A 20,863-nucleotide genomic window follows, 5' to 3' on the forward strand; every position below is an offset into this window, starting at 1 on the left:
TCAGACCTAATGAATGGGTGCCTTATTTCTGCCTGGGACTACTTTTTTCTTCCCCTTGGCAGCTCTTTTACTCACTCCTATAATCATTGTTTCCAACCTTTCCAACTCTGTCAGTTGTAATTTTCCTGTTTCAAGTGCTAAAAAATTCAACCAAACTAGGCTCCCGAGAAAAGGGAATTAATTGGCTATTTAACTGAATATTTCAGTTGAGAATTAGTTTCAAGTCTGGCTGAACCCAGGACTCAACCACTGTCAGTCACCTAGCCTGTTTTCTTGGCCCCATCCTCCTGGTGCTGGCTCCATTCTTGGGTTCCATGTAGTTGCAAGTTGGTGGCAGGTGATCTCAGTCCCTCTACCCTGCTAAGTTCATCCAGTGTATTTCTTAGCAGAATTTCCCTTTTTGTTCCATTAAGGTTCACATCTGTCCCTGAGCCTATCATTTTGTGCAGGGGAATGTGATAATCTGATTGACCAGACCTGAGTCACATGCCTAGAGCGGATTCAATTTTTGTAAAGTACATGGACTGAGAATGGGGAGGTGATGGTTTCTCAGAGGGAAATCAAGGTCTGGGAACCAGAAAGAAAGTGAACTAATAGCAACCATTAAGCACCCCACCTGCTGTGAACCCTCCCTCTCATTTTCAGCAAATGATCTTCATTTCTACCTCAAGAGACCATAAAGTTAACTGTTGTTCCCTCATCTCTATATCTAGCTATGCCAGCCCCTACCCTTACTTTAGTTCCTGTCAGAGCAGGGCTTTGGTGTCAGAGACACCATCCGTGTGGGTGATTATTAGCTTGGATCCTGTTCTTTCTTAACTTCTCTGGGACTTTACTTCATCAGTTATCTTATTTCTCCAGTTTATTTACTCTTTCCTTTTTCACACATAAACCTGTTCAAAGTTTTCCAGCTTTACTAAAACGTTTGCCTCTTGACCCTACAACTCCTTTAGGTTACCAGCTAATCTTGCTCCTTCCCTTATAACCAGGTTTCTCAACAGTTTTTTTCTCTATTAATTTCTCTTTCATTTGCTCCTAATTTTATGACAATATGGCTTCGATCTTTATTAAAATTTCTATGGCTAACATTACCAATAGCCTTAAAAGGGCCCCAAAATACCTCCTTTTAGTCCCTCTCATTTATTTTCTATTGACCTCTCAAAAGAAACAAGGCCCAACATATGTTTTTCAAATTTCCTCTCCTATATAATTCCACTACCACCGCCATTCAGGATTCCATCATCCCTCCCCAAATATTTCAACAGTTTTCTATGCGATTTTCTTGCAATCAGCCTCTCCTCCCTTGAGTACAGCTGACCACTGTCACCAGTTAAATTTAAAGAATTAAATGTGATCACCTTACTCTCTGTTTAAAACCTGTATTGAAACCCACAAGATTAAACAGTTTCTACCCTACCATTAGAGCAGGCTGTGAATCATGATCAGTGGTAAGATGTGGCAAAGTAATTTGTTACCAATAAAATATCTACAGTTTTCTCTCTTTTTTTTGCATTTTTATTTTTGACTTAAAAAATTGATCTCAAGATGATAACTTTATTTAAAAAAAAACCTCACTCATTTGCATCCTAACATACTACCTTAACTGTAAGAGAAGTAGAAGAATGTATAGGCAAAATACTAGGGCTTATAGGTAACTTTCCTTATATCCATGAGTGTGTGTCATACATATGAACATCATCTATCACTAAAAAAATGGCTGAAAACCACAGCTTAGCACACAAAGTCCCTCATAATCTGAACTTCTTCTCCTAGTTTTCTCTACTGTCCCTGTTAAGTCCATTATATTCTAGCCACACCAGATTCTTTTTACAGTTCATAAAATGTACTATATTCTCTCATGGCTCTGTTGATCTCTTCTATCATCAATGTACTCACATCACAAACTCCTACTTACCCCTTAAGATTCAGTTTAAATGTCACTTCCTCCATGATGCTTTCTCAGCCTCTCAGGAGGCATCTCTTTTCTGCTAGGAAGGGAGGAATCTGTGAGCCACAGGACAGGAGAAGTTAGAGAGGGAGTAGTACATTGTCAGTTTCCATATACTTGGCCTAACCAAATTGAAAACACAGCTTAGCAGTGGACCAGCTGATATGGGAAAGACTAGGAGCTGAACCCTCTTAGGAGGTTGACAAGCTGTAAACCTAGCCCGCTGCAGTGACCTGTTACTGGGATGTTGCTAAAGGCTTTAAACCCATAACACATAATTTAAGAAGACGGCTCAGGTGCACTTTGGGGGCTACCTGAAAAACCAATTTATGCTAATGAGTTATGCCCCTTAATTTGTCATCTTCTTTCCAGACTCTTCCAAAATGTAAGTGCAATGAATCAATACCAGGTGAATGGGTGGAAGCCCCAGTCATCTGTAAATTGCATAATCAGGATAACTATCTGTCACATTCATAGATAACATCAGTCCATGCCCTTTATGTGTGTTATTCAATGGCTTAGAAGCTTTGGAGCCTGGTTCTTTCTAGTTGAAAAATGAGTTTTCTCACTCTGTTGGTGTATACTATAGTGTACTTTCTATTCTTCCTGAAACCATGCCTAACTTTCTTATGAAGTTGGGAATTTCCTCAAGGGCTTCTAAGAATTCAACAGCAGAGATGTGACCCTATGTGTTATTGTGGCCATTATGGTAACCATCAGCATAAACAAAAACCACCACCACAACCTCCATTCTCAATCTATTCTCAAAAACACAAAAGATATATTAGGGGCATAGCCATATCTAATGTGAGATTAAATATATTTGGGGCTGGGAGTTCTAATAAGGATCTTTACTGCCTCTTTGTGATATGGTAAATGCAGAACTGACTCTTCTCTGTAACGAATTGATAATCCTACTACAGGAGTTTGCAGAGGAATGGTCCTGAAATTGTGCAGATATACATATATCTGTTTGCTTAAAAAAAATCCTATTTTTTTAAAACAATAGAAAACTCTAAAGTGGGAAATAAATAAAGGAACACGCAAAAATGAGAGTTTCTAGAGCAATTCTGGCATCCCGGGGCACAAAGATCTTTTCCTACTGTCTGGCTCACACCTCATCATTTTCCTCAGTTTTTCATAGTCATTTTGTTATCTTGATCATGCAACAAAACTGTCTTGACTTCAAAGAAAATATGCTGTTTGGTGTTTTCTTTAAAAACACAGATGATGGGCTTCCCTCGTGGCTCAGTGGTTGAGAGTCCTCCTGCCGATGCAGGGGACACGGGTTCGTGCCCCGGTCCGGGAAGATCCCACATGCTGCGGAGCGGCTAGGCCCGTGAGCCATGGCTGCTGAGCCTGCGCGTCCGGAGCCTGTGCTCTGCAACGGGAGAGGCCACAACAGTAAGAGACCCGTGTACAGCAAAAAAAAAAAAAGAGAAAGAATTAACGCTTTAAAAATTATGTAGTTCTTTCCTTAAATAGAATTCAGCAGGTAAAGCACCTAGCGTACTGCCTGGCATAAGGTGGACCTTAATAAATGATTAAGCTGCATGATTATGGCTATCTATCATGTGGAGTTTTTGACTTATGTTTTTGCTGTAATAATGATCATATGGAGTTCAGTTGCTGTATGAAGTGAGTCTGTGTAAAGCTCCAATCTCTATTGGTACCTGTTGTGTCCACCCATTTCTCAGACAACTGTAAATGAGTGGGAAATAATTTTGGGAACTCCTCACCAGAAATCTATCTCTTTGGTTTAACAGTGAAAGTTCAAAATGCCTCAGAAGGAACTTGTCGAGGTTAGGTCACAGGCGATACCTAGCCTTCACCTAGAGATAGATCTAACTTAGAAAGTAAGAGATTCAAGCAAGGTGTCTACAGATGTATGTAAGACTTTGTGAACTAAAGTGTTTCTAGAACATTATTTCCTAGGTGTATTTTTTTCTCTTCTTTTTATTTGATAACTTTTAAAAATGTGTCATTAGGTCTCAATTATATTAAGGAAAACCTAAAGCAAGGGGTTTGTCCATGTATGAATAGGGAGCTCCATGAACTGATAGAGCCAGTATGACAATAATGGTGGGAATCACCATGAGAAGGACCCAATAAGGGAAACTCAGGAAGATAAAGTCATGGACTTAGAATCAGATAACCACCTCTTCACATTTTCATTCCTAACCTCTGGCCAGAGAGGTCCTGTGTTTTATTCTAAGTGAGGCATTTTTTCCTTACATAATACTTTATCTTTGAAAGAGGAAAGCTTTCAAAGTGCTCTGGCCTGATGTTTAAATTTTTGGACTCATATATTTTAAACAGATGCAGATACTTCAAATGAAACAAATTTTATGCTGTGGCCTCTTACATACTTTACCAGACCAAATCTGATCTTCTACAAAGGTGTCAAGGTAATTCCATGGGGAAAATACAGTCTTTTCAATAAATGGTGCTGGAACAATTGAATATACACATGGAATAAAACAAATCTTGGTCTTTGCTTTACACCAGACACAAAAATTAACATAAAATGTATCATATACGTAAACATAAAAACTAAAATGATCAAATTTCTAGAAGAAAACACAGAAGAAAAAATTTTCAGACCTTGGGGTAGGCAAAGGGTTTTTAGACAAGATTGCAAAAGTACTAATAAGTACTTTTGAAAAAATTGCTCACTTTGACCCCATCAAAATTTGAATCTTCTGCTTTTCAAACACTTCCAAGAAAATGAAAAGTCAAGTCACAAAAAGGGAAAAAACATTTGTGATGCATGTATCTGATAAAATTTATAATTGAAATGTATAACAACTCACACAGCTCTATAATAAGACAAACCATTTAGTAATAAATAGGGACAATTTTTGAACACGTACTTCATAGAAGAAAATATGTAATTGGCCAATAAGTACGTGAAAAGGTGCTCAAGATCATTAGTGCCTAGATAGGTCAATATCTTTGGTAAAACTCATCAAAAACTATAGTTTAAAAGGATGCTTTTTACAGTGTGTAAGATAATCTGGATTTTCTGCTTTTTCATATCCTTATTCAAATGGAACATCAGTATGGCAACTCCCAGGATTTGTCCCAAACGGGAAATTGTGTCATCTTCACCTCAAAATTACAGGTCTTAAGTATGGGGAAGAAGCCAACACCCTTTTGGAGCCATAAATGTTGTTCAGACCATCTGTTGCTCTGATTGGAATCTCAGCAGATTTACAGACAGACTCTTGCACGGAGTATCTTTAGTTGATTCATTCATTCAGTCATCCGTAAACTGTGGGGCAATTTCCACCACTTTGCTTCATCATTTGCTGTTTCTGAGGCCCGGATGATATCAAGTCTATTTGAAATTTTCATTTCAACAAGGGAGGCTTAACAAATGCTATGAAAATTTCAAAGATGACTAATACAGAGCCCTCTCTTCTGAAAACCATAATCTGAATAAAATAATTTTTAAGGGTTCTTGAACTTGTCATGTTTTAAAGATAAATGACATGATATACAGGCAGGAAGCAAAAAACAGAAAAGAAAGACTAATTTTTCTAAAGTACTTCTTGACTGTGTATCATTATTAAAATAAAATTTTATAAATACAAAACATAGAAAAATGAAAACATGTCATCATTTATGATTTTTCCCCCTTAAATTTAAAATACTATTCAGAAGCAAAAGTTTTATTTGTTTTGGCTCAACATGTATTACTTAAAATTAAGTATATCCAAAAAGCAAAAGTAGTATGCTTTTAATGTTTCTCTAGTGATTTAAAACAAATTGTCAAGCACTGCTCTATTTCTAATCTTTTATTTTTCAATGATTTACTATAGTAGTTAACAAAATCAACTACATCCAATTTCTCGAGACTTTATGCAAAAATATATCAAACTGAAAAATACTTTTCAAGAAGTTTTTCTTTGGATTACAAGTACTTCAAATAATACAGATTAGATGTCATTTTTTATATCTGCAAAATCAGACTTCTTATGTTTGTTTAATAAAACTCTCATGATAAGTACAGATGTGCCTTTATTCAATCTCATTAAAGTCATGAGACATTGTATGGAATATAGGATTTCATAGATGGAGAAAAAGACTTTGTTTCCCACCTCAAAGTGCACACTTGGACACCCTTATACCTTTAAGAAAATACCCATTTTATAAAATACAACTTTATCACATAAGCCGAAAAAAATAAGCTAGCATGCACTGTACCATCAGCAATCTCAGCTGGCTGACTTCCTTTGTCATGTAAACGGTGAGACAGCCACTCAAAGTAAAAGTTTGAAAACAATTTTGAAAAATCTGGAAACAAGTAAAAGCAGTGTATTAAAGAAGAATGAATCCCAGGAAAGCATCATGCATGTCCTCAGAATGTTTCCATTCTGCTCCAAGTGATGGCTGGGGCAGGGCTAGTTTCTAGGCCCACATTGTGGATCCCATGAAGGATCACAGACTTGGTGACCTTTATGGCATTTCACCAGAAGTTGTGTCAACATCAAAATGTTTTGGCTTTTCTCTTTAGCTCTGCCATAGAAAACAATTTCCCCTGAGAACCTCTAGCTTAGAATCTAGGTTCACAAAAGACTTTTTCTAAATGAATCAAATCTTTTTCAGAGTGAAACCACAGAAGTAAATATGGTTTGAGGTTACTAAACCTCATAACAAGGAAGAAGGAAGTCTGGCGATTAAAAGCTCAAAGGGATTTTTAATGAAGGAAATGTTTAAATTCCCTTCTATTTCCCCATTAAGAAAAAAAATTCCACAACGATTCAGCCTTTTCACATTCAATTATAAAACCCTTTAAGCATGAAAGTAAAATATATGTACATATAACAATTACCTATTTACCCACTTCTGAAATTAAGCAGTATTAGCATTTCATTATATTTGCTTCAGGTCTTTTTTAATGTAAAAAATGATATATATATACTAAAGCCCCACTGGCCAATCCTTTTCCCCCTTTACTGCCAAATTCCTACGATAGTGGCATTCTCATTATTGTTCTGAACTGATGAAATAAAATTCATATTTTAAGGCAGGACAAGAAAAACTTAACATAAACTTTTTCTCTGCCCGTTTTGGCTTCCTCCCTCTCCTCTAGTGTGATTTGTGTATCTGCAGTGTGCATTAACAAGACCGCCCCAATGACAGAAACACCTGCTCAGTCATAAAGATCAATTTTTCTTCTTCTGGTGCCAGCTGTGTAACTCCTTAGAAGATAAGATTTCTTTCTCAATACTGCCAGGGGTCACAATGACCCACCACTTGCCCTTTATATGCAGATATCTTTGGTGAACTTTGGTGAACAGTCAATTTATCGTTTCCTTTAAAGATAGCGATTGGTGAACAGGCTGGTCAGACGGCCTGGGGAGATACTGGGTCGCACATAATGGAAGTTCGTAGCTTAAATACTTACTTATGACCTTATTAATGTTACTAGCTATATTATTAGTATCGTGCCTGTTTTTTAAGATTATTGTTTCTTGCATTACCAAATGTGTGACTAAGCCTCAGATAAAATTAATGATGATTAGGTGACTTGAAATGATTGATCAAATATATATGCTAAAACATCAATGATTATAATAGTGAAACTCTAGATATGGGAAGAAGAAACAAGAGGGAACCATTTCCTGGACCACATCAGACCGGTAAGACAGGCAGTCCAGAGGCTTTTGGTTACGGTTAAAAAGTCTTCGTCCAGGGCTTCCCTGGTGGCACAGTGGTTGAGAGTCCGCGTGCCGATGCGGGGGACACGGGCTCGTGCCCCGGTCCGGGAAGATCCCACATGCCGCGGAGCGGCTGGGCCCGTGAGCCGTGGCCGCTGAGCCTGCGCGTCCGGAGCCTGTGCTCCGCAACGGGAGAGGCCACAGCAGTGAGAGGCCCGTGTACCGCAAAAAAAAAAAAAAAAAAGTCTTCGTCCAGTAATAACACGTCGAGTGGCCTATCAGTGAAATCCTCGCCCGACCCGGGAATGAGCATTCCTAGCACCGTGGGGCAAATTGGTCACAAAATGCCTCCCAAACCTTGGTTGAAATTAAGATCAAAAGGGAGGGGATTGTAAAATAAAGAATGTTGCCCACCATCGAGTTCTACAAGAATCAAGTCACTGGCCACCGTGGTGGCTGACCTACAGTAACCCTGAAAGGGATTCATGGTGAAGATCAGTATGGGGCACTTTGTGTTCTAGGAAAACTGGCAGAACTGGCCCTCAAATAGTTAGATATTTTCAGGAGAAAATTTTATGAAACCAATTTCTTGCATCTTCCCATACTTAGAGAAACACTAAAACCATTAACTAAGATATCTGTTCCTCACAAACAGCACTGAAACAGCAGCAACCTTCTACCAAGTCGTGTGCTTGTTTGCACGTATACCTTCATCAAAATCAATACATACTGGCCACCCCTCTTACCTCTTCAGAACAGTCCTCAGAGTTTTCTGAAAGACTGTCTCCTGGATGAAAATCCTCAGGTTGGCTTGAATAAAATCTTCCGTTTCTTTCTTAGATTGACTACACATTAAATTTTCATCTACAGAAACTTTACTGAAATGCATGTTTCCAAATGATAGATACAATACCATTATTTGGGACCTTAACATTTACATGAATGGCATTGTACTGAACTACAATTTTTTTAATTCAAAAGTGTGTTTTTAAAGACTTCCCTGAGTTAATGCAAGCAAATGGAGTTGTTACATTTTAACTCTGTGTCATGGCATTGTTTATCAATTTAACTATTGAGGGACAGTAGTTGTTTCCACATTTTGCTATTACGAACAGTTTTTCATAAGCATTCTCATACATCATTTCTTATGTACATGGTTGAGAATTTCCCTAGGGAAGACAGAAATGATAATGGATATCTTCAACTTCACCCAAGTATTGCCAAAGTGCTTTTCAGGGTGATTCCATGCATTTATACTTTCTCCAGCCATGTCCGAGTTCCCATGTCCCTACGTCCTCACCAGAAGTCAGTGTTTCCAGATTTACAAATTGTGGACCACCTGATAGATATGAAATGCTATCTCATTGTAGTTTAAATTTGTTTTTCCTTGATAAGTAATGAAAATGATTATCTGTTTAGTTTCTTGTGCATTGCCTATTCCTATTCTTGTTCATTTTTCTATTGGATTGTTTGCCTTTATCTTATTGATATATAGCATTTGTAATATATTCCAGATAGCAATTGCAGAAGATTGAGACTTTTATTGGGACCATTTAGATGTGCCAATTTACTTCACTTCTTAGAAAAGTTTTACAACTTATTCCGCTTCTGTCTTGATTCTCAAGACTTAATCCTCAATATTATACACATTTGCTTACCTATTGTAATATATCTTGATCTCTATATATCTCTACCTATCTATTTATCTCATAGAGCATCATGATTCAGAGAACAAGGCAGGTTCTGGGCCAGACTGACATTTCCTAGCTTTGAATCCCAGCTCCGTAGCTTCCTAGCCATATGACAATGGGCACATCATATAACTTCTCTTTGCCTCAGCATTTTCATCTGTTAAATGTAGAAAATAATAGTACGTACCTCACAGAGTTATAATAAAGAGGAACACTTAGCGCAGCTCCTGGCACAGAGTAAGCACTCTATGTTAGCTATGATCAGTATTCTATAAAATACAATATTATTTAGAACTTTTAAAACAGTAGTTTTAATATAAATTATATTTAATAAGGATATCAAAAGTAAATGCCCATGGACTTCCCTGGTGGCGCAGTGGTTGAGAGTCCACCTGCCAATGCAGGGGACATGGGTTCTTCCCCCGGTCCGGGAAGATCCCACATGCCGCAGAGCGGCTGGGTCCGTGAACCATGGCCACTGAGCCTGCGCGTCCGGAGCCTGTGCTCTGCAACGGGAGAGGCCACAACAGTGAGAGGCCCGCGTACCGCAAAAAAAAAAGTAAATTCCCATAACCTCAAAGTATTTCCCTCAAATATTTAATTACTGTGCCGGCTTGAACATATGACCACAAAATATTTTATACTCTTGCCCCCAGGCGGTAGGTTTTAGTTTCCATCCCCTTAAATATGAGATGAACCCAGGACTCTGTTCTAACAAATAGGGTATGCAAAGGAAAATAATCACTTTTCAGTGGAGCAACCTGGCTGATACCACCTTAACCAGATGATCAAGGTTAACATCCTCAGAAATAAATAATGTTGATATCATGTGCCCCAATATTGTGCAATAAGCAGGGCACTTCTGTGACAGTTTTCCCTAAAGTTTGTAACCTCAGTCTATTTATGAGAAAACATCAAACAAACCCAAACTGAGAGACCCCCTACAAAATACCTGACCGATACCCATCAGAAGTGTCTAGGTCATCAAAAACTGAGAAACAATCACAGATTGAAGAGCCTACAGAGACATGACAACTAAATAAAGTATGGTATTGGGTTGGACCGTGGAACAGAAGAAGGGCAACAGTGGAAAAATATAGTATAGTTTAGTTCATAGTATTGTGCTAATGTTAATTTCTTAGTTTTGATAAATGTACCATGGTTACAAAAAATGTTACCATTAGAGGAAGCTGACTGAAGGGTAAATGGGAACACTGTACAATCTTTGCAACTCTTCCATAAATCTAAAGTTATTTTAAAATAATAGTCTAAAAAGTGAATACCCATAATATATTATTTTACTATCGCTATGATGAACCAAGACCGCTTATAATTAGACAAAAATATACAGATAGCACACAAGTGAGGAGGTTATATATGTTTATTTTCTTTAAGTTTGGGGGCCCATGTATTTGGACTTAAATTTACTGGGTATATGTTGCTGTGATCTTTAACACAACATGAATTATCTAGAAAGATGTACCCCTTGGAGGATATTTAACATTTCGTTAGGTTTATTCTAAGTGATAAGAGAGCAAATATAGACAAATGAAAATTGATTTTAAAAAATTTTTTCTATATTCTGCTTAAGTATTACCTGTGATCCAAAATGACTCACGCACATTAAAATTACTTAATTACTTTAATTCTCTTTTATTCCTGGCTTTTAAGGGGCTGAAACTTTTATGTCTCCAAAAATGTTTATAAGAATACATGTATTACTGTTACTTTGGGATTGTATTAGTCCAAACTGACAAAAAATTCAATTAGGAGAACAGAAAATCTAAGTTAACAACAAAGTACAATACAGTCAACATCAGTACTAGAATGTGTCAGAGAAAAAAAAAATTAAATCTACCTATAAAATTCAAATGGAATAATTTTATAGGATCACGTAATTAGCAATATTGTCTGAGATTCAGAGAAACCAAATTCAAAAGATTTTTAGTTATTTACAAACAAATAATTTAGTTACAAACCTGTGCTTAGATTTATATACTTTCAAGTATCAGTTTGGATAATGATGTTACATAAGGAAATATAAGAAATTTAGAAAATGTTACCACTTTAAATATTTGTACAAAATCCAAAATTTTTCACTAATTAAAATTTCATACTTGTAACCTGATTTTGAATAGTTGTAATTCACTATCACCAAAGGAATAAAAACATATATATTCAAATGTGGTCTTAGTTGAAAGCAGGAGAGAAAAAAATCAGCCACACTTTATTTTTCTTTAGTCTAAAAGTTCCAGTGATAAAAGATTCCCAAATGGAAAGGACTTTCAATTTGTAATCTTAAGCTTGTGGTTAATTTTTCTTAAAATTGCGGCAACTTGAGCAGGCTTCTTTCAGTCTCTCTTACCTGTAGCTAGAAATGTCTTCAAGCAAAAGGAAAAATCTTTTTAGTTTTGATATATAAAACTTTAAGCCTACTGATGACTACTTTTTTTGTCATGATGTTAGTTTTAACAAATTTGTTTCCTATCTCTAACTAAGCTTACACTAAACCGGCTACTGTTTCTAAGTCAGATTCTTTCCTACTTTTCCTCATCAGAACACTGCTATAGACAAGAAAAGACGTTATGCTGAAAAACAGGATCACGTAGAGTTTAAAATAGAGCTCACATTCGTAATAACATTTCTGGTTTGTTTTCCATAATTGTATTTAGGTGCATTTATTTTTCTTCACTAAATGTCATGTGTTTTAGAAAACAAAAATGTAATAACTGTATAGAATATTTAACTTCCACCTCAGAGTAAATCTTTTCTAATAGAAAATCATTTTATGATCCAGTTCTCTGAACACTAATTTCTTCAACTCAAGTAGTGCAGTCACACAGATCACATTTCTCAAAGCTCAGCTTTCTCAGAAGTCTTCATCTTACATCTAAGAACAAAATCAGTTAACATCTGCTCTGGGACTTCCCTGGCGGTCCAGTGGCTAAGACTCCACACTCCCAATGCAGGGGGCCCAAGTTTGATCCCTGGACAGGGAACTAGATCCCACATGCCGCAACTAAAGATCCCGCATGTCACAACTAACGCGGCAACGAAGATCCCGTGTATTGCAACTAAGACCCAATGCAGCCAAATAAATAAATAAATATTTAAGAAAAAAAATCTGCTCTGACAGAGGACCCAAAGGAGACTGGGGGGCTTCCCTGGTGGCGCAGTGGTTGAGAGTCCGCCTGCCGATGCAGGGGACACAGGTTCGTGCCCCGGTCCGGGAAGATCTCACATGCCGCGGAGCGGCTGGGCCCGTGAGCCATGGCCGCTGAGTCTGCACGTCCGGAGTCTGTGCTCCACAACGGGAGAGGCCACAACAGTGAGAAAGAGGACTTTTACCTCGGCTGTGAATTTACATGTTACAGTTTGTGAGCTGTAGTTTATCCCTCACTATGGCTCAAATAAAAAATTAAATAGCTCAAGTTTTAAAGGCCCAATTGACCAGCATAGTTTGTTGATTAAATTACGGTCAACTATATACTGGCTATCCAAGTGGAGTCTGTGCAATAATGAATACATATATATTGTATCTGGATCAACCCTTCAGGGAGAATAGAACAATCTATCAATTAAAAGAAAAGATACCTAATTAGCTAAGCTTAGCTTAATTGATCCATAAGACATTTTTTAAATTAAACTTTTAACAATATTTGCTATTTGTGATTGCCTTCATTGTTCTTGCCCTCCTCTGCTCTCTGATATCTGAGTATTTAAAAGTTATTACACAGCCATGATCCTGAGCCAACATCCAGGTGAGCAAACTGTGTCAGAAGAGGGAGAGAAAGAAATCATGAGGGAAACGATGCAGATCTTGTTTCACTAGGGTGGACATGCCAACATAAGGCCATAGAGATACAAATCTCATGCACATGCTGCAAATAACAAGGTTTCCCAGAAAACGCAAAAGAAGTAAAACTGTCCTCTCTACTTAGCCTACCTAGGGGAGCATCCTCTCTTTGATAGCTTTTAGCCAATCAACTTACTTTAGGCAGAAGAAAATACAAGACTCTCTATTTGGAAAACTGTCTGAGGTTTTTGCTCTTATAAACTTTGTCTTATAAGTTTATAAGAGACCTCTTAGACCTGAGGAGACCTCTGAGACCTGAGAAGAAACAAGTCACTTTAATAAAACATGTCTCTACGTGGGCTTCCTGTAAAGGGTCATGGTGAATACCTGTGGAAGCATAAAGAAGTAAATCTAGGCAGAGGTATCTACATTTAGAATGCTTTCCCATAAACGTTTTATTCAGAGGAACACTGAAAATATAAATGTGAAGGCATTTTGAAAAGCATGGGAAGAATGGCAGAAGATTAATTTAGGATGCAGACAGTGGAAACGATCACATCAAAACATGATTAAAACATGAGCTAAACCATGCCCTATGAAATAGAATCACTAGACACATTAAAAGCTTATCTTCAGCCCCAGCACCATGATCTTTTACAAAGCTATTAGAATATTCCTCTAGATAAAGTCTGAAGCAAACTTTGAGTGGAAATATCTATGAATGTTTCCCCATCTTACTTTTTCAGCATGCTATGATTGTAAGTCCATCTGTCATTTAACCAAATAATGTTTAAAAGTCTTGTAACAATGATATTTATCCAAATTGATTTTTATCTATGAGAATGCAAAGAGCATAGAAAGCCCTCTTTCTCTATTCATTAAGCGTTAGGTTCCTTGACCCTTAAGTAATCTTTTGGAGAATTTCTGATTGTCCCATCTGTAAATCTTGTGGGAAGTAATAAGCCTGCTATTTACTCTGTTACATGGAAAAATTCCCTGTTTGTTGTCTGTGATCCTTGCAAACTCAGCAGATGTTACCACACTTGAGACAATTGTTCTCTGACTATCTTTTTAAGTGGGTAATGGAGAAATCGTTATCTAAGCTTTCTTTTGTTATTGCAGAGTTAATACAATCTTAAGCAATTTTTTTTTAGCTATATTACTACCACAAGCAAAAATCAAAATAGTTTTTCTTCTGAAGAAGAAAATGGCAAAATAGATCTATTACAGTAAAAATAATTATCTATTGATACTTATTTACTAAAATCTTGAGAATAAAAGATTTTGCTTAGGTAACTTCAACCTATGAATCTATTTTCTGATGCTTATCTAGCAAAAAAAGGGCAATTATAAAAATTACTTGATTTGTATGTTGTATGTACAATGTATGTGTTATAGTATTTTACACTTAATTCAATTTTAACGTGAACATTTTATTGTCTCTCCATACTTTTTTATTGTGTGTACCTCTATATTTATATTCATGTTTCTACTTGGAAAAATTTGGTTTGTATTTTGTAATCCACACAAATGGATTAAATGTATAGGGTAATAAATTGCACGCTCAATTTTGTGTTTAAGTCTGTGTCTATACAAATAAAACTTGTGTCTATATACATATTTTACTAATATCATTGAAGCAAAATAAAACAAAATTGTCAATTCCGCAAATTTACTGGCTTTTCCTTCTCTCTCACTCTTGTTCTCACATCGTCTCTCTTTTACTCTTTTTCATTTTTCCTTTTTGGCTTGTTTACATGATGCCTAATCTTCAATTTGATCCACTTAATTGTCTTTTCAGTGGAATGCTTTGTTGTCTTATAGACAGTGCTAATATAGATGAGAGTGAGGAAAAGCGTCTGGCATATTTTAAAAGTGACAAAAATGGAATTAAGAGGTAGATTTTTTAAAGTATCATTATTAAGATTCACCAAATTGGTGCAGATGTCTTTACTTTGCCTTCAGGGTTGGACATTGGTCATATTAAGGATGTGCACTTAACACATTAAGAGGTTTTGTATAAGGTTGGGAGTTTCCTGATGATTCAACCCCCAAATGACATTAAAATTCCCCCAAGATCAGACTTTTGGGTTGCTTTGTATGGCTCCCCATTGCTTTATGGAAGGAAACCCAGGAAGAAGAATCGCTTATAATGCTCACCATTTAAAATGAAGGTAATCGGAATCCAGTAGAACTTTTCAATTCCAAATCTAAGCCCTTTAGAGCTTTCCACAGTCCATTTAGCATAGCTTCATCTGTTAGTACTTGTTCTGTTTCAAGCCAAACTCCTGTCACACTAATATTCTTTCACTTCTCAAATCACACAAATTACTTCTCCCTTGCCTTCTAGACCGCTCTTCCCCACATGTCCTTCTTCCCTTTGTGTGGCTAACTCGTACTCATCCTTCAGACTCTAGTTTATATTTTCTCAGGGAAGCCTAGGCTACCTAGATTAGATAACTCCTTGCTATCTGCTTCTGAAGAGGCCTGTATCTCTCCCATCATCATTTTTTAAAAAATTGTTTGTTTGTTATCTTTTTTATTCACTGTGTATGAGATCCACAAGATGATTACAAAAGCGGGTAGGACAAGAGAACCTGAATATGAAAAAAGAATATGGAAAAGAATATGGAAATGAAATTTAGGCAGAACTCTGACAAAGAAGAGGCCCCACAGCAGGACCAGAGAAGATCTATAAGCAGGGAGAAATTAACTCTAGAGGGAAGCAATGTTTCTAGGAACAGAAACTACAGGCGTTGAATTTTCAGTTGGTTCCTGTTTGTACATAACTCTCAAATCTTTTATTAATTCTATTATGCTGCACACCTTTGTGTTAACGTGCACTGGGAATTAGAAGAGAACGGACTTTGCTCCACACCGCTGATAAAGTTGACTCAGAGAGAAAACGGCAGTTGCAGGTACCCAGAGCGATTGTAAGGAGATAAATGGCATAGGAAAAGTAGGTTGCAATGCGAACGAACAAATGAGAAAATAAGAGCGCACTCTCTTCCTCACCCCAAATTGTGGAGCTCTAAAAGAAAACCATGGACTTAAAATACCCAACAGCAATAGTAAATGAGCTGGGATCTGCTTGTAAAAATCCAGTTGGACATCCTCTATGTCTTTCTTTCTATTTTTCTTTCCAATTTACTGACTCTTTATCTCTCTGATTTAAATTTCAGATAAAGTTCTTTGGGTTTATTTTCTAATCTCCAGTTTTCTTTTCAGCTGTGTCAAATCTGTTAGAAAACTCAGCCACCGAGTTTTTTGTTAGACTGTGTTTTTACTTTTAAGAGTTTTGTTTGATTTGTTTTCAAATATGCTCTGTCTTTAATCATATTTAAAATTTCTTTGTCTCAGATGTACAGTTTTCCTCAATTAGCTGAGAAGTGCCTTATAATGTGTACCTTCTTCCCGCTTTCACTGAGTGCCCAGATGTGTTAAGCTGTACAGACACCTAGGCTATCTGTTGAAAATCTGAAGTCACCCTTATTAGCAAAATGGTATACAGTAGGGAGTTGAGAATATTTTCATGATTCTATGGAAGAAACTACTGATTGTAATCCATCTCTGGAAAGGAGTTATGCTTTTCTACAAACAAAGGTTGGTAATTTTCCACATGATATATAAAATACTAAGGGAAAGCACTTATGTTTTCTAAATCAAAGTATGATTTTTAATATAAATGAATAATACAATAAACCTTTACCAAAGGAAAACAGACAAACCCCTGATGACTTTGACAATTAATTTTATTTTAAATGTCTTATAGATACATTCATATTTTCATACTATCAAAAACAGTAGAAAGAGTCTCTTTGGGAACACATAAAACCATCTTAAAGTAAAAAATAAAGTTGATGTTAAAATACACAATAATTTAAATAAAATTATAAGAATCTAATTGTTCAGAATAAATAAATAAGAAATAACAAAAAATTACTTTATTCATATTCCCTGGTGAATTTTTGCTGTTTTGAGAAAGATAGTCATAACTCAGGATTCAGGTGATTTAACACAGCACTGCATAATAAGGCTTGCAGTGACAAGACCAGACCAGGCATATTAAAAGTAGGGTTGCCAACACAATTAAAATTTCAGATAAATAATGATGTATTTATACTAAAATATTATTTATTGTTTATCTGAAAGAAAAATCAACTGGATGTGTTTTTTGTTTATTTTCTATTAATTCGCTAAATCTGGCCACTATGATCATAATATAACAGCCTTGATCAAAGTAGTTCTGTAATACATCACTTAGTATAAAAAATAAATATAAATTCACTACCATCATTATACTTATCAACAACGTTTCTTTTCCATTTCTCCAAATTCATGCGCAAACATTATTATATTTGAGGCTTAAATAAATATATAAATAATAAATAGGTGAATAAGTTACACTTCAAACTAATTTACATAACTGAATAAAATTTAAAGTGCTTCCACATGCCCTCACATCTCTGTGAGGTAGGTTAGTGGCTGAGATGTTTTCCTCCAGTTTGGGAGTGAAGAAGAAACTGAGGCTCAGTTGAACAAGGACTCGTGAATCCTGGCCAGCAGACTAGGGTTGCAAGATTTAACAAAAAACAAAAACGACTAACAGGATTTCCAGCTAAATTTGAATTTACCGTACACAATGAATAATTTCTAAAATATAAGTGTGTCCTACATGGAACAATGTATGTGGGACATTGAAAAAAATCTTCATTGTTTTACTTAATATTCAAATATAACTGGGCATCCTGTATTTTATCTGGCAACCCTACACCAGACCTACACAGTACATGAGGCATTGAAGTAGATTTGTTTGAAGTTTCTTTGGTATCTTTACTGAGGAATTCTTGGAAACCAAGGACAAATGGATTTTTGGTTGTTGTTGTTGTTTTCATGGATCTTTCTTCTCAGCTCTGAAAAGAAATAAAATAAAATAAAAAGTTTTAAAATTAGCAATGTTCTAAATAAGAAGGAATGTATGGTTCTTGAAAATATATTTAATATAGAAATTAAGAGAGTCTTAGATATTTATGTGTTAGAACTACTCTATACTTTCAGCTATAAATAGAGAGATCAGATAAGTTATGTAAACCAGAACACTTCTGAGATTGAGAGAGAGTCATACTAATGACACAGGACACAGGCATATACCCACACTTCCCTGGACAAGCTGAGATATATGATCTCCCAGTCATGAGTACAACAAACTCACTATTGCTGCTATTTTTTTTTAAATCAAAGAGGCAGATACTTAAAAGAAAATTTTCAGCAGCAGCAGGAAATTTATAGGTTGACTTCTGAACTGTACGTCCCAGGATAAATGAAGAATCTAAATTTAAAAAAAAAAACAACTTACCTCTTCAAAAATATCTGCACAACCTTCTGCACCCACTTTTCCTTGGGGTTTAAGCAGACCTCTTTTCCATTGACAAGCTTAACACTGAAATAAGAGCGATATGATTAAAATAGTATTTAATGGGTTTCCAACATCCCTTTGGCATTCAAGTCATGGTTCCTTAAGTACAGGCATAAAATGTAAGTCCAAACTAATTTTTAGCTATGAGTCATGGAGGGTACAATATTTAAATGCCATGGAAACAAAGAATTTTCCCTTTCTGTTTTGCTTACTATGTATTCCTAGTACCTAGAACTTTGCTGGATTCTTCCACCTTCCTCAATTCTAGGTTTACTAAAGTAAAGTATCTAATCACTTTTGAAATTACTTACATGATTTCTGAATTTTCACAGTGTGGTCCACTCTCAATCACTCGCAATTCTCTGATAAATTTGGGGTGGAAAGGTGTGGAGTGTATATTTATGCATTGGCATCGAAGTTCTGAGGTCATTCTTGATAGAACTGCAGCTGTGAAAAAAGAAAAAAGCAATTAAGAATTGATTTCATTAACAGGCATAGCTCAGCTAGCTTCGCCCTTGCTAATTCCAGTGTGATCATTTGGTGACTGTGTGTTTGGGAAACAACACATCTTTAGCAAACTTATTCGTGAAATTGATGGTTGGATATTCTCCTAGCCCCTGACCTCAGTTTTTCTCTTTGTTTTAAAAACAGTCGTTCCTGACAACATGGAATGACATAAACACTTGGAGTTGTCTTTGGGCAATGTTGACATCCTCATGGTACTTTTTCTCCTACTCGACATTGCATAATCTTCTGTGATACCACAATGTTATTCATGGTAGGCAAGATCCAACAACAGGAAAATTGCCTTCAGGAAGAACTAATAGAAATATATGTGAGTTGCACAGAGATTGTCCTATATTTTAGCAAAATCTTTGATGTTTAAAAGTATATATATATATATATATATATACATATATATCATATAAAATGTTTATATATACAATAAACATTCTAAACTGTATTTATTTCATAAGAGGGATCCCAATAAGGTTTATAATCTGTCTTTAAGCCAAAGAGCAATTGATGGTTGTTTGAAGCTCGTCAATTAAATAGTACATCGAGTAAAATTACCAGAGTTTTTACTCAGTATTAAAAGATAAAATGGGTATATGTGGCCTCCAATAAAACATACTCTAAATTACAGATTTATGTTAAATATATGTATACTACAGAGTATGAATGATAGGAATAGAACTCTATATAAATCAAACTTTACAATTTTCTAAATATTATATTTATATAACCTAAAAAATTAAAGACTTCAATTTAACATTAAATGACTGCAAAGATGGTTTTCTCTTGCTGAATAAAAGGATGTCTGTTACCGAGGCATTAAGGATAATCTTTCTATCTGAGGATCACATTTAGACACAGCAAACTTCAAGGATGTGCTTACCTTTACACAGAGCTGCAGAAAGCAGGAAGGCTGCCAAGAGAGCAATAGCCAGCTTGGAAGTCATGCTTACACAAGGCGCTGTCTTTCTGGTTTCTTCCTGGCTCTTGTCCTAGACGGTTGTGAGCTCTGCTGTCCCAGAGGACCTGTGTCAGATGGGGAGCTCCCGTGGCTTTTTATATTATAGTAAGAGTAGGGAACAAGTGCACCCTCATGCTTGCATCATGTCAGAGGAAATTCCACAATATGCAACCATCTGCCCGCCCTTTGAGAGCAGACCTGAGTCATCTGACTCCCCTAATGATTTGTTTCTTACTAAGTTTTCAGCGTGATTGAAATTTTATTTGATCTTTCAAATAATTTTATTGATTTTTTTGAAAACATGTTTCTTTTAAAATGTTTTAAAATATTTTTTTAAATATTCAAACTTCTCAGTTTGATACATTATTGTCAGTGGTAGTTCTTTTTATTTATAAATAACTTTATCATAGTCCTATCTTGCAGTAGTCAGAGTAAGGTCATTTGTTATTGTTCTTTTATGACACAGTCATTTCTTTAGGTAACTTATATATGCTGTAATGATAGAGAAGGTAATCTAGTCAACCACTTTTACGAGAAGTCCATTTCTAAGCACTTTGGAAAGTTTCCAGGAACCATTACCGCTTTCAGGGAGCATGTCACAACTTTTCAAAAGATTTGGTTTTCTAATGCATGCTTGACAGAGTGAAAGGGGATAGCTTTCAGTTCAGTATCGTAAATATTATCAAGTAACTTCTGAGTAATGTGGGAATCTATAGATGGATAAGACTAAGTACTTGTTTTTAAAGAGTTTGGTCTGTCAGAATAAGAAAGCAATATAAGGACCAGGCTATGTTACAGAACAGACGAGTGGTATCAAGATATTTATTCCAACAAGGACACAAGGGCAGAATCTTCCATAAGCATTTTGA

The 20,863-nt window shown here is 36.0% G+C and overlaps 1 protein-coding gene across 1 annotated transcript; it reads right to left on the reverse strand.

Moving 5' to 3' along the window:
* Nucleotides 1-16,920: 16,920 nt before the first annotated feature.
* Nucleotides 16,921-20,055, reverse strand: CXCL8 (C-X-C motif chemokine ligand 8). Its single transcript, XM_060011713.1, has 4 exons — nucleotides 19,917-20,055; nucleotides 18,829-18,964; nucleotides 18,458-18,541; nucleotides 16,921-18,014 (listed from the first exon to the last, which is right to left on the reverse strand). Exons 1-4 carry the CDS (start codon nucleotides 19,978-19,980, stop codon nucleotides 17,993-17,995), a joined length of 306 nt encoding a protein of 101 aa, XP_059867696.1. The 5' UTR covers nucleotides 19,981-20,055; the 3' UTR covers nucleotides 16,921-17,992.
* Between the last annotated feature and the right edge of the window lie 808 nt (nucleotides 20,056-20,863).

Source organism: Delphinus delphis, chromosome 5 (genome assembly GCF_949987515.2).
Source record: "Delphinus delphis chromosome 5, mDelDel1.2, whole genome shotgun sequence".
Lineage (NCBI taxonomy): Eukaryota > Metazoa > Chordata > Mammalia > Artiodactyla > Delphinidae > Delphinus > Delphinus delphis.

Coding starts and splice junctions, on each gene's coding strand:
- CXCL8 (XM_060011713.1), bottom strand. CDS start 19,980: ATGACTTCCAAGCTGGCTATTGCTCTCTTGGCAGCCTTCCTGCTTTCT. Junction 18,965..19,916: donor TTCTGCAGCTCTGTGTAAAG/GTAAGCACATCC, acceptor CTTTTTTCACAG/CTGCAGTTCTATCAAGAATG. Junction 18,015..18,457: donor GTGCAGATATTTTTGAAGAG/GTAAGTTGTTTT, acceptor ATTTCTTTTCAG/AGCTGAGAAGAAAGATCCAT.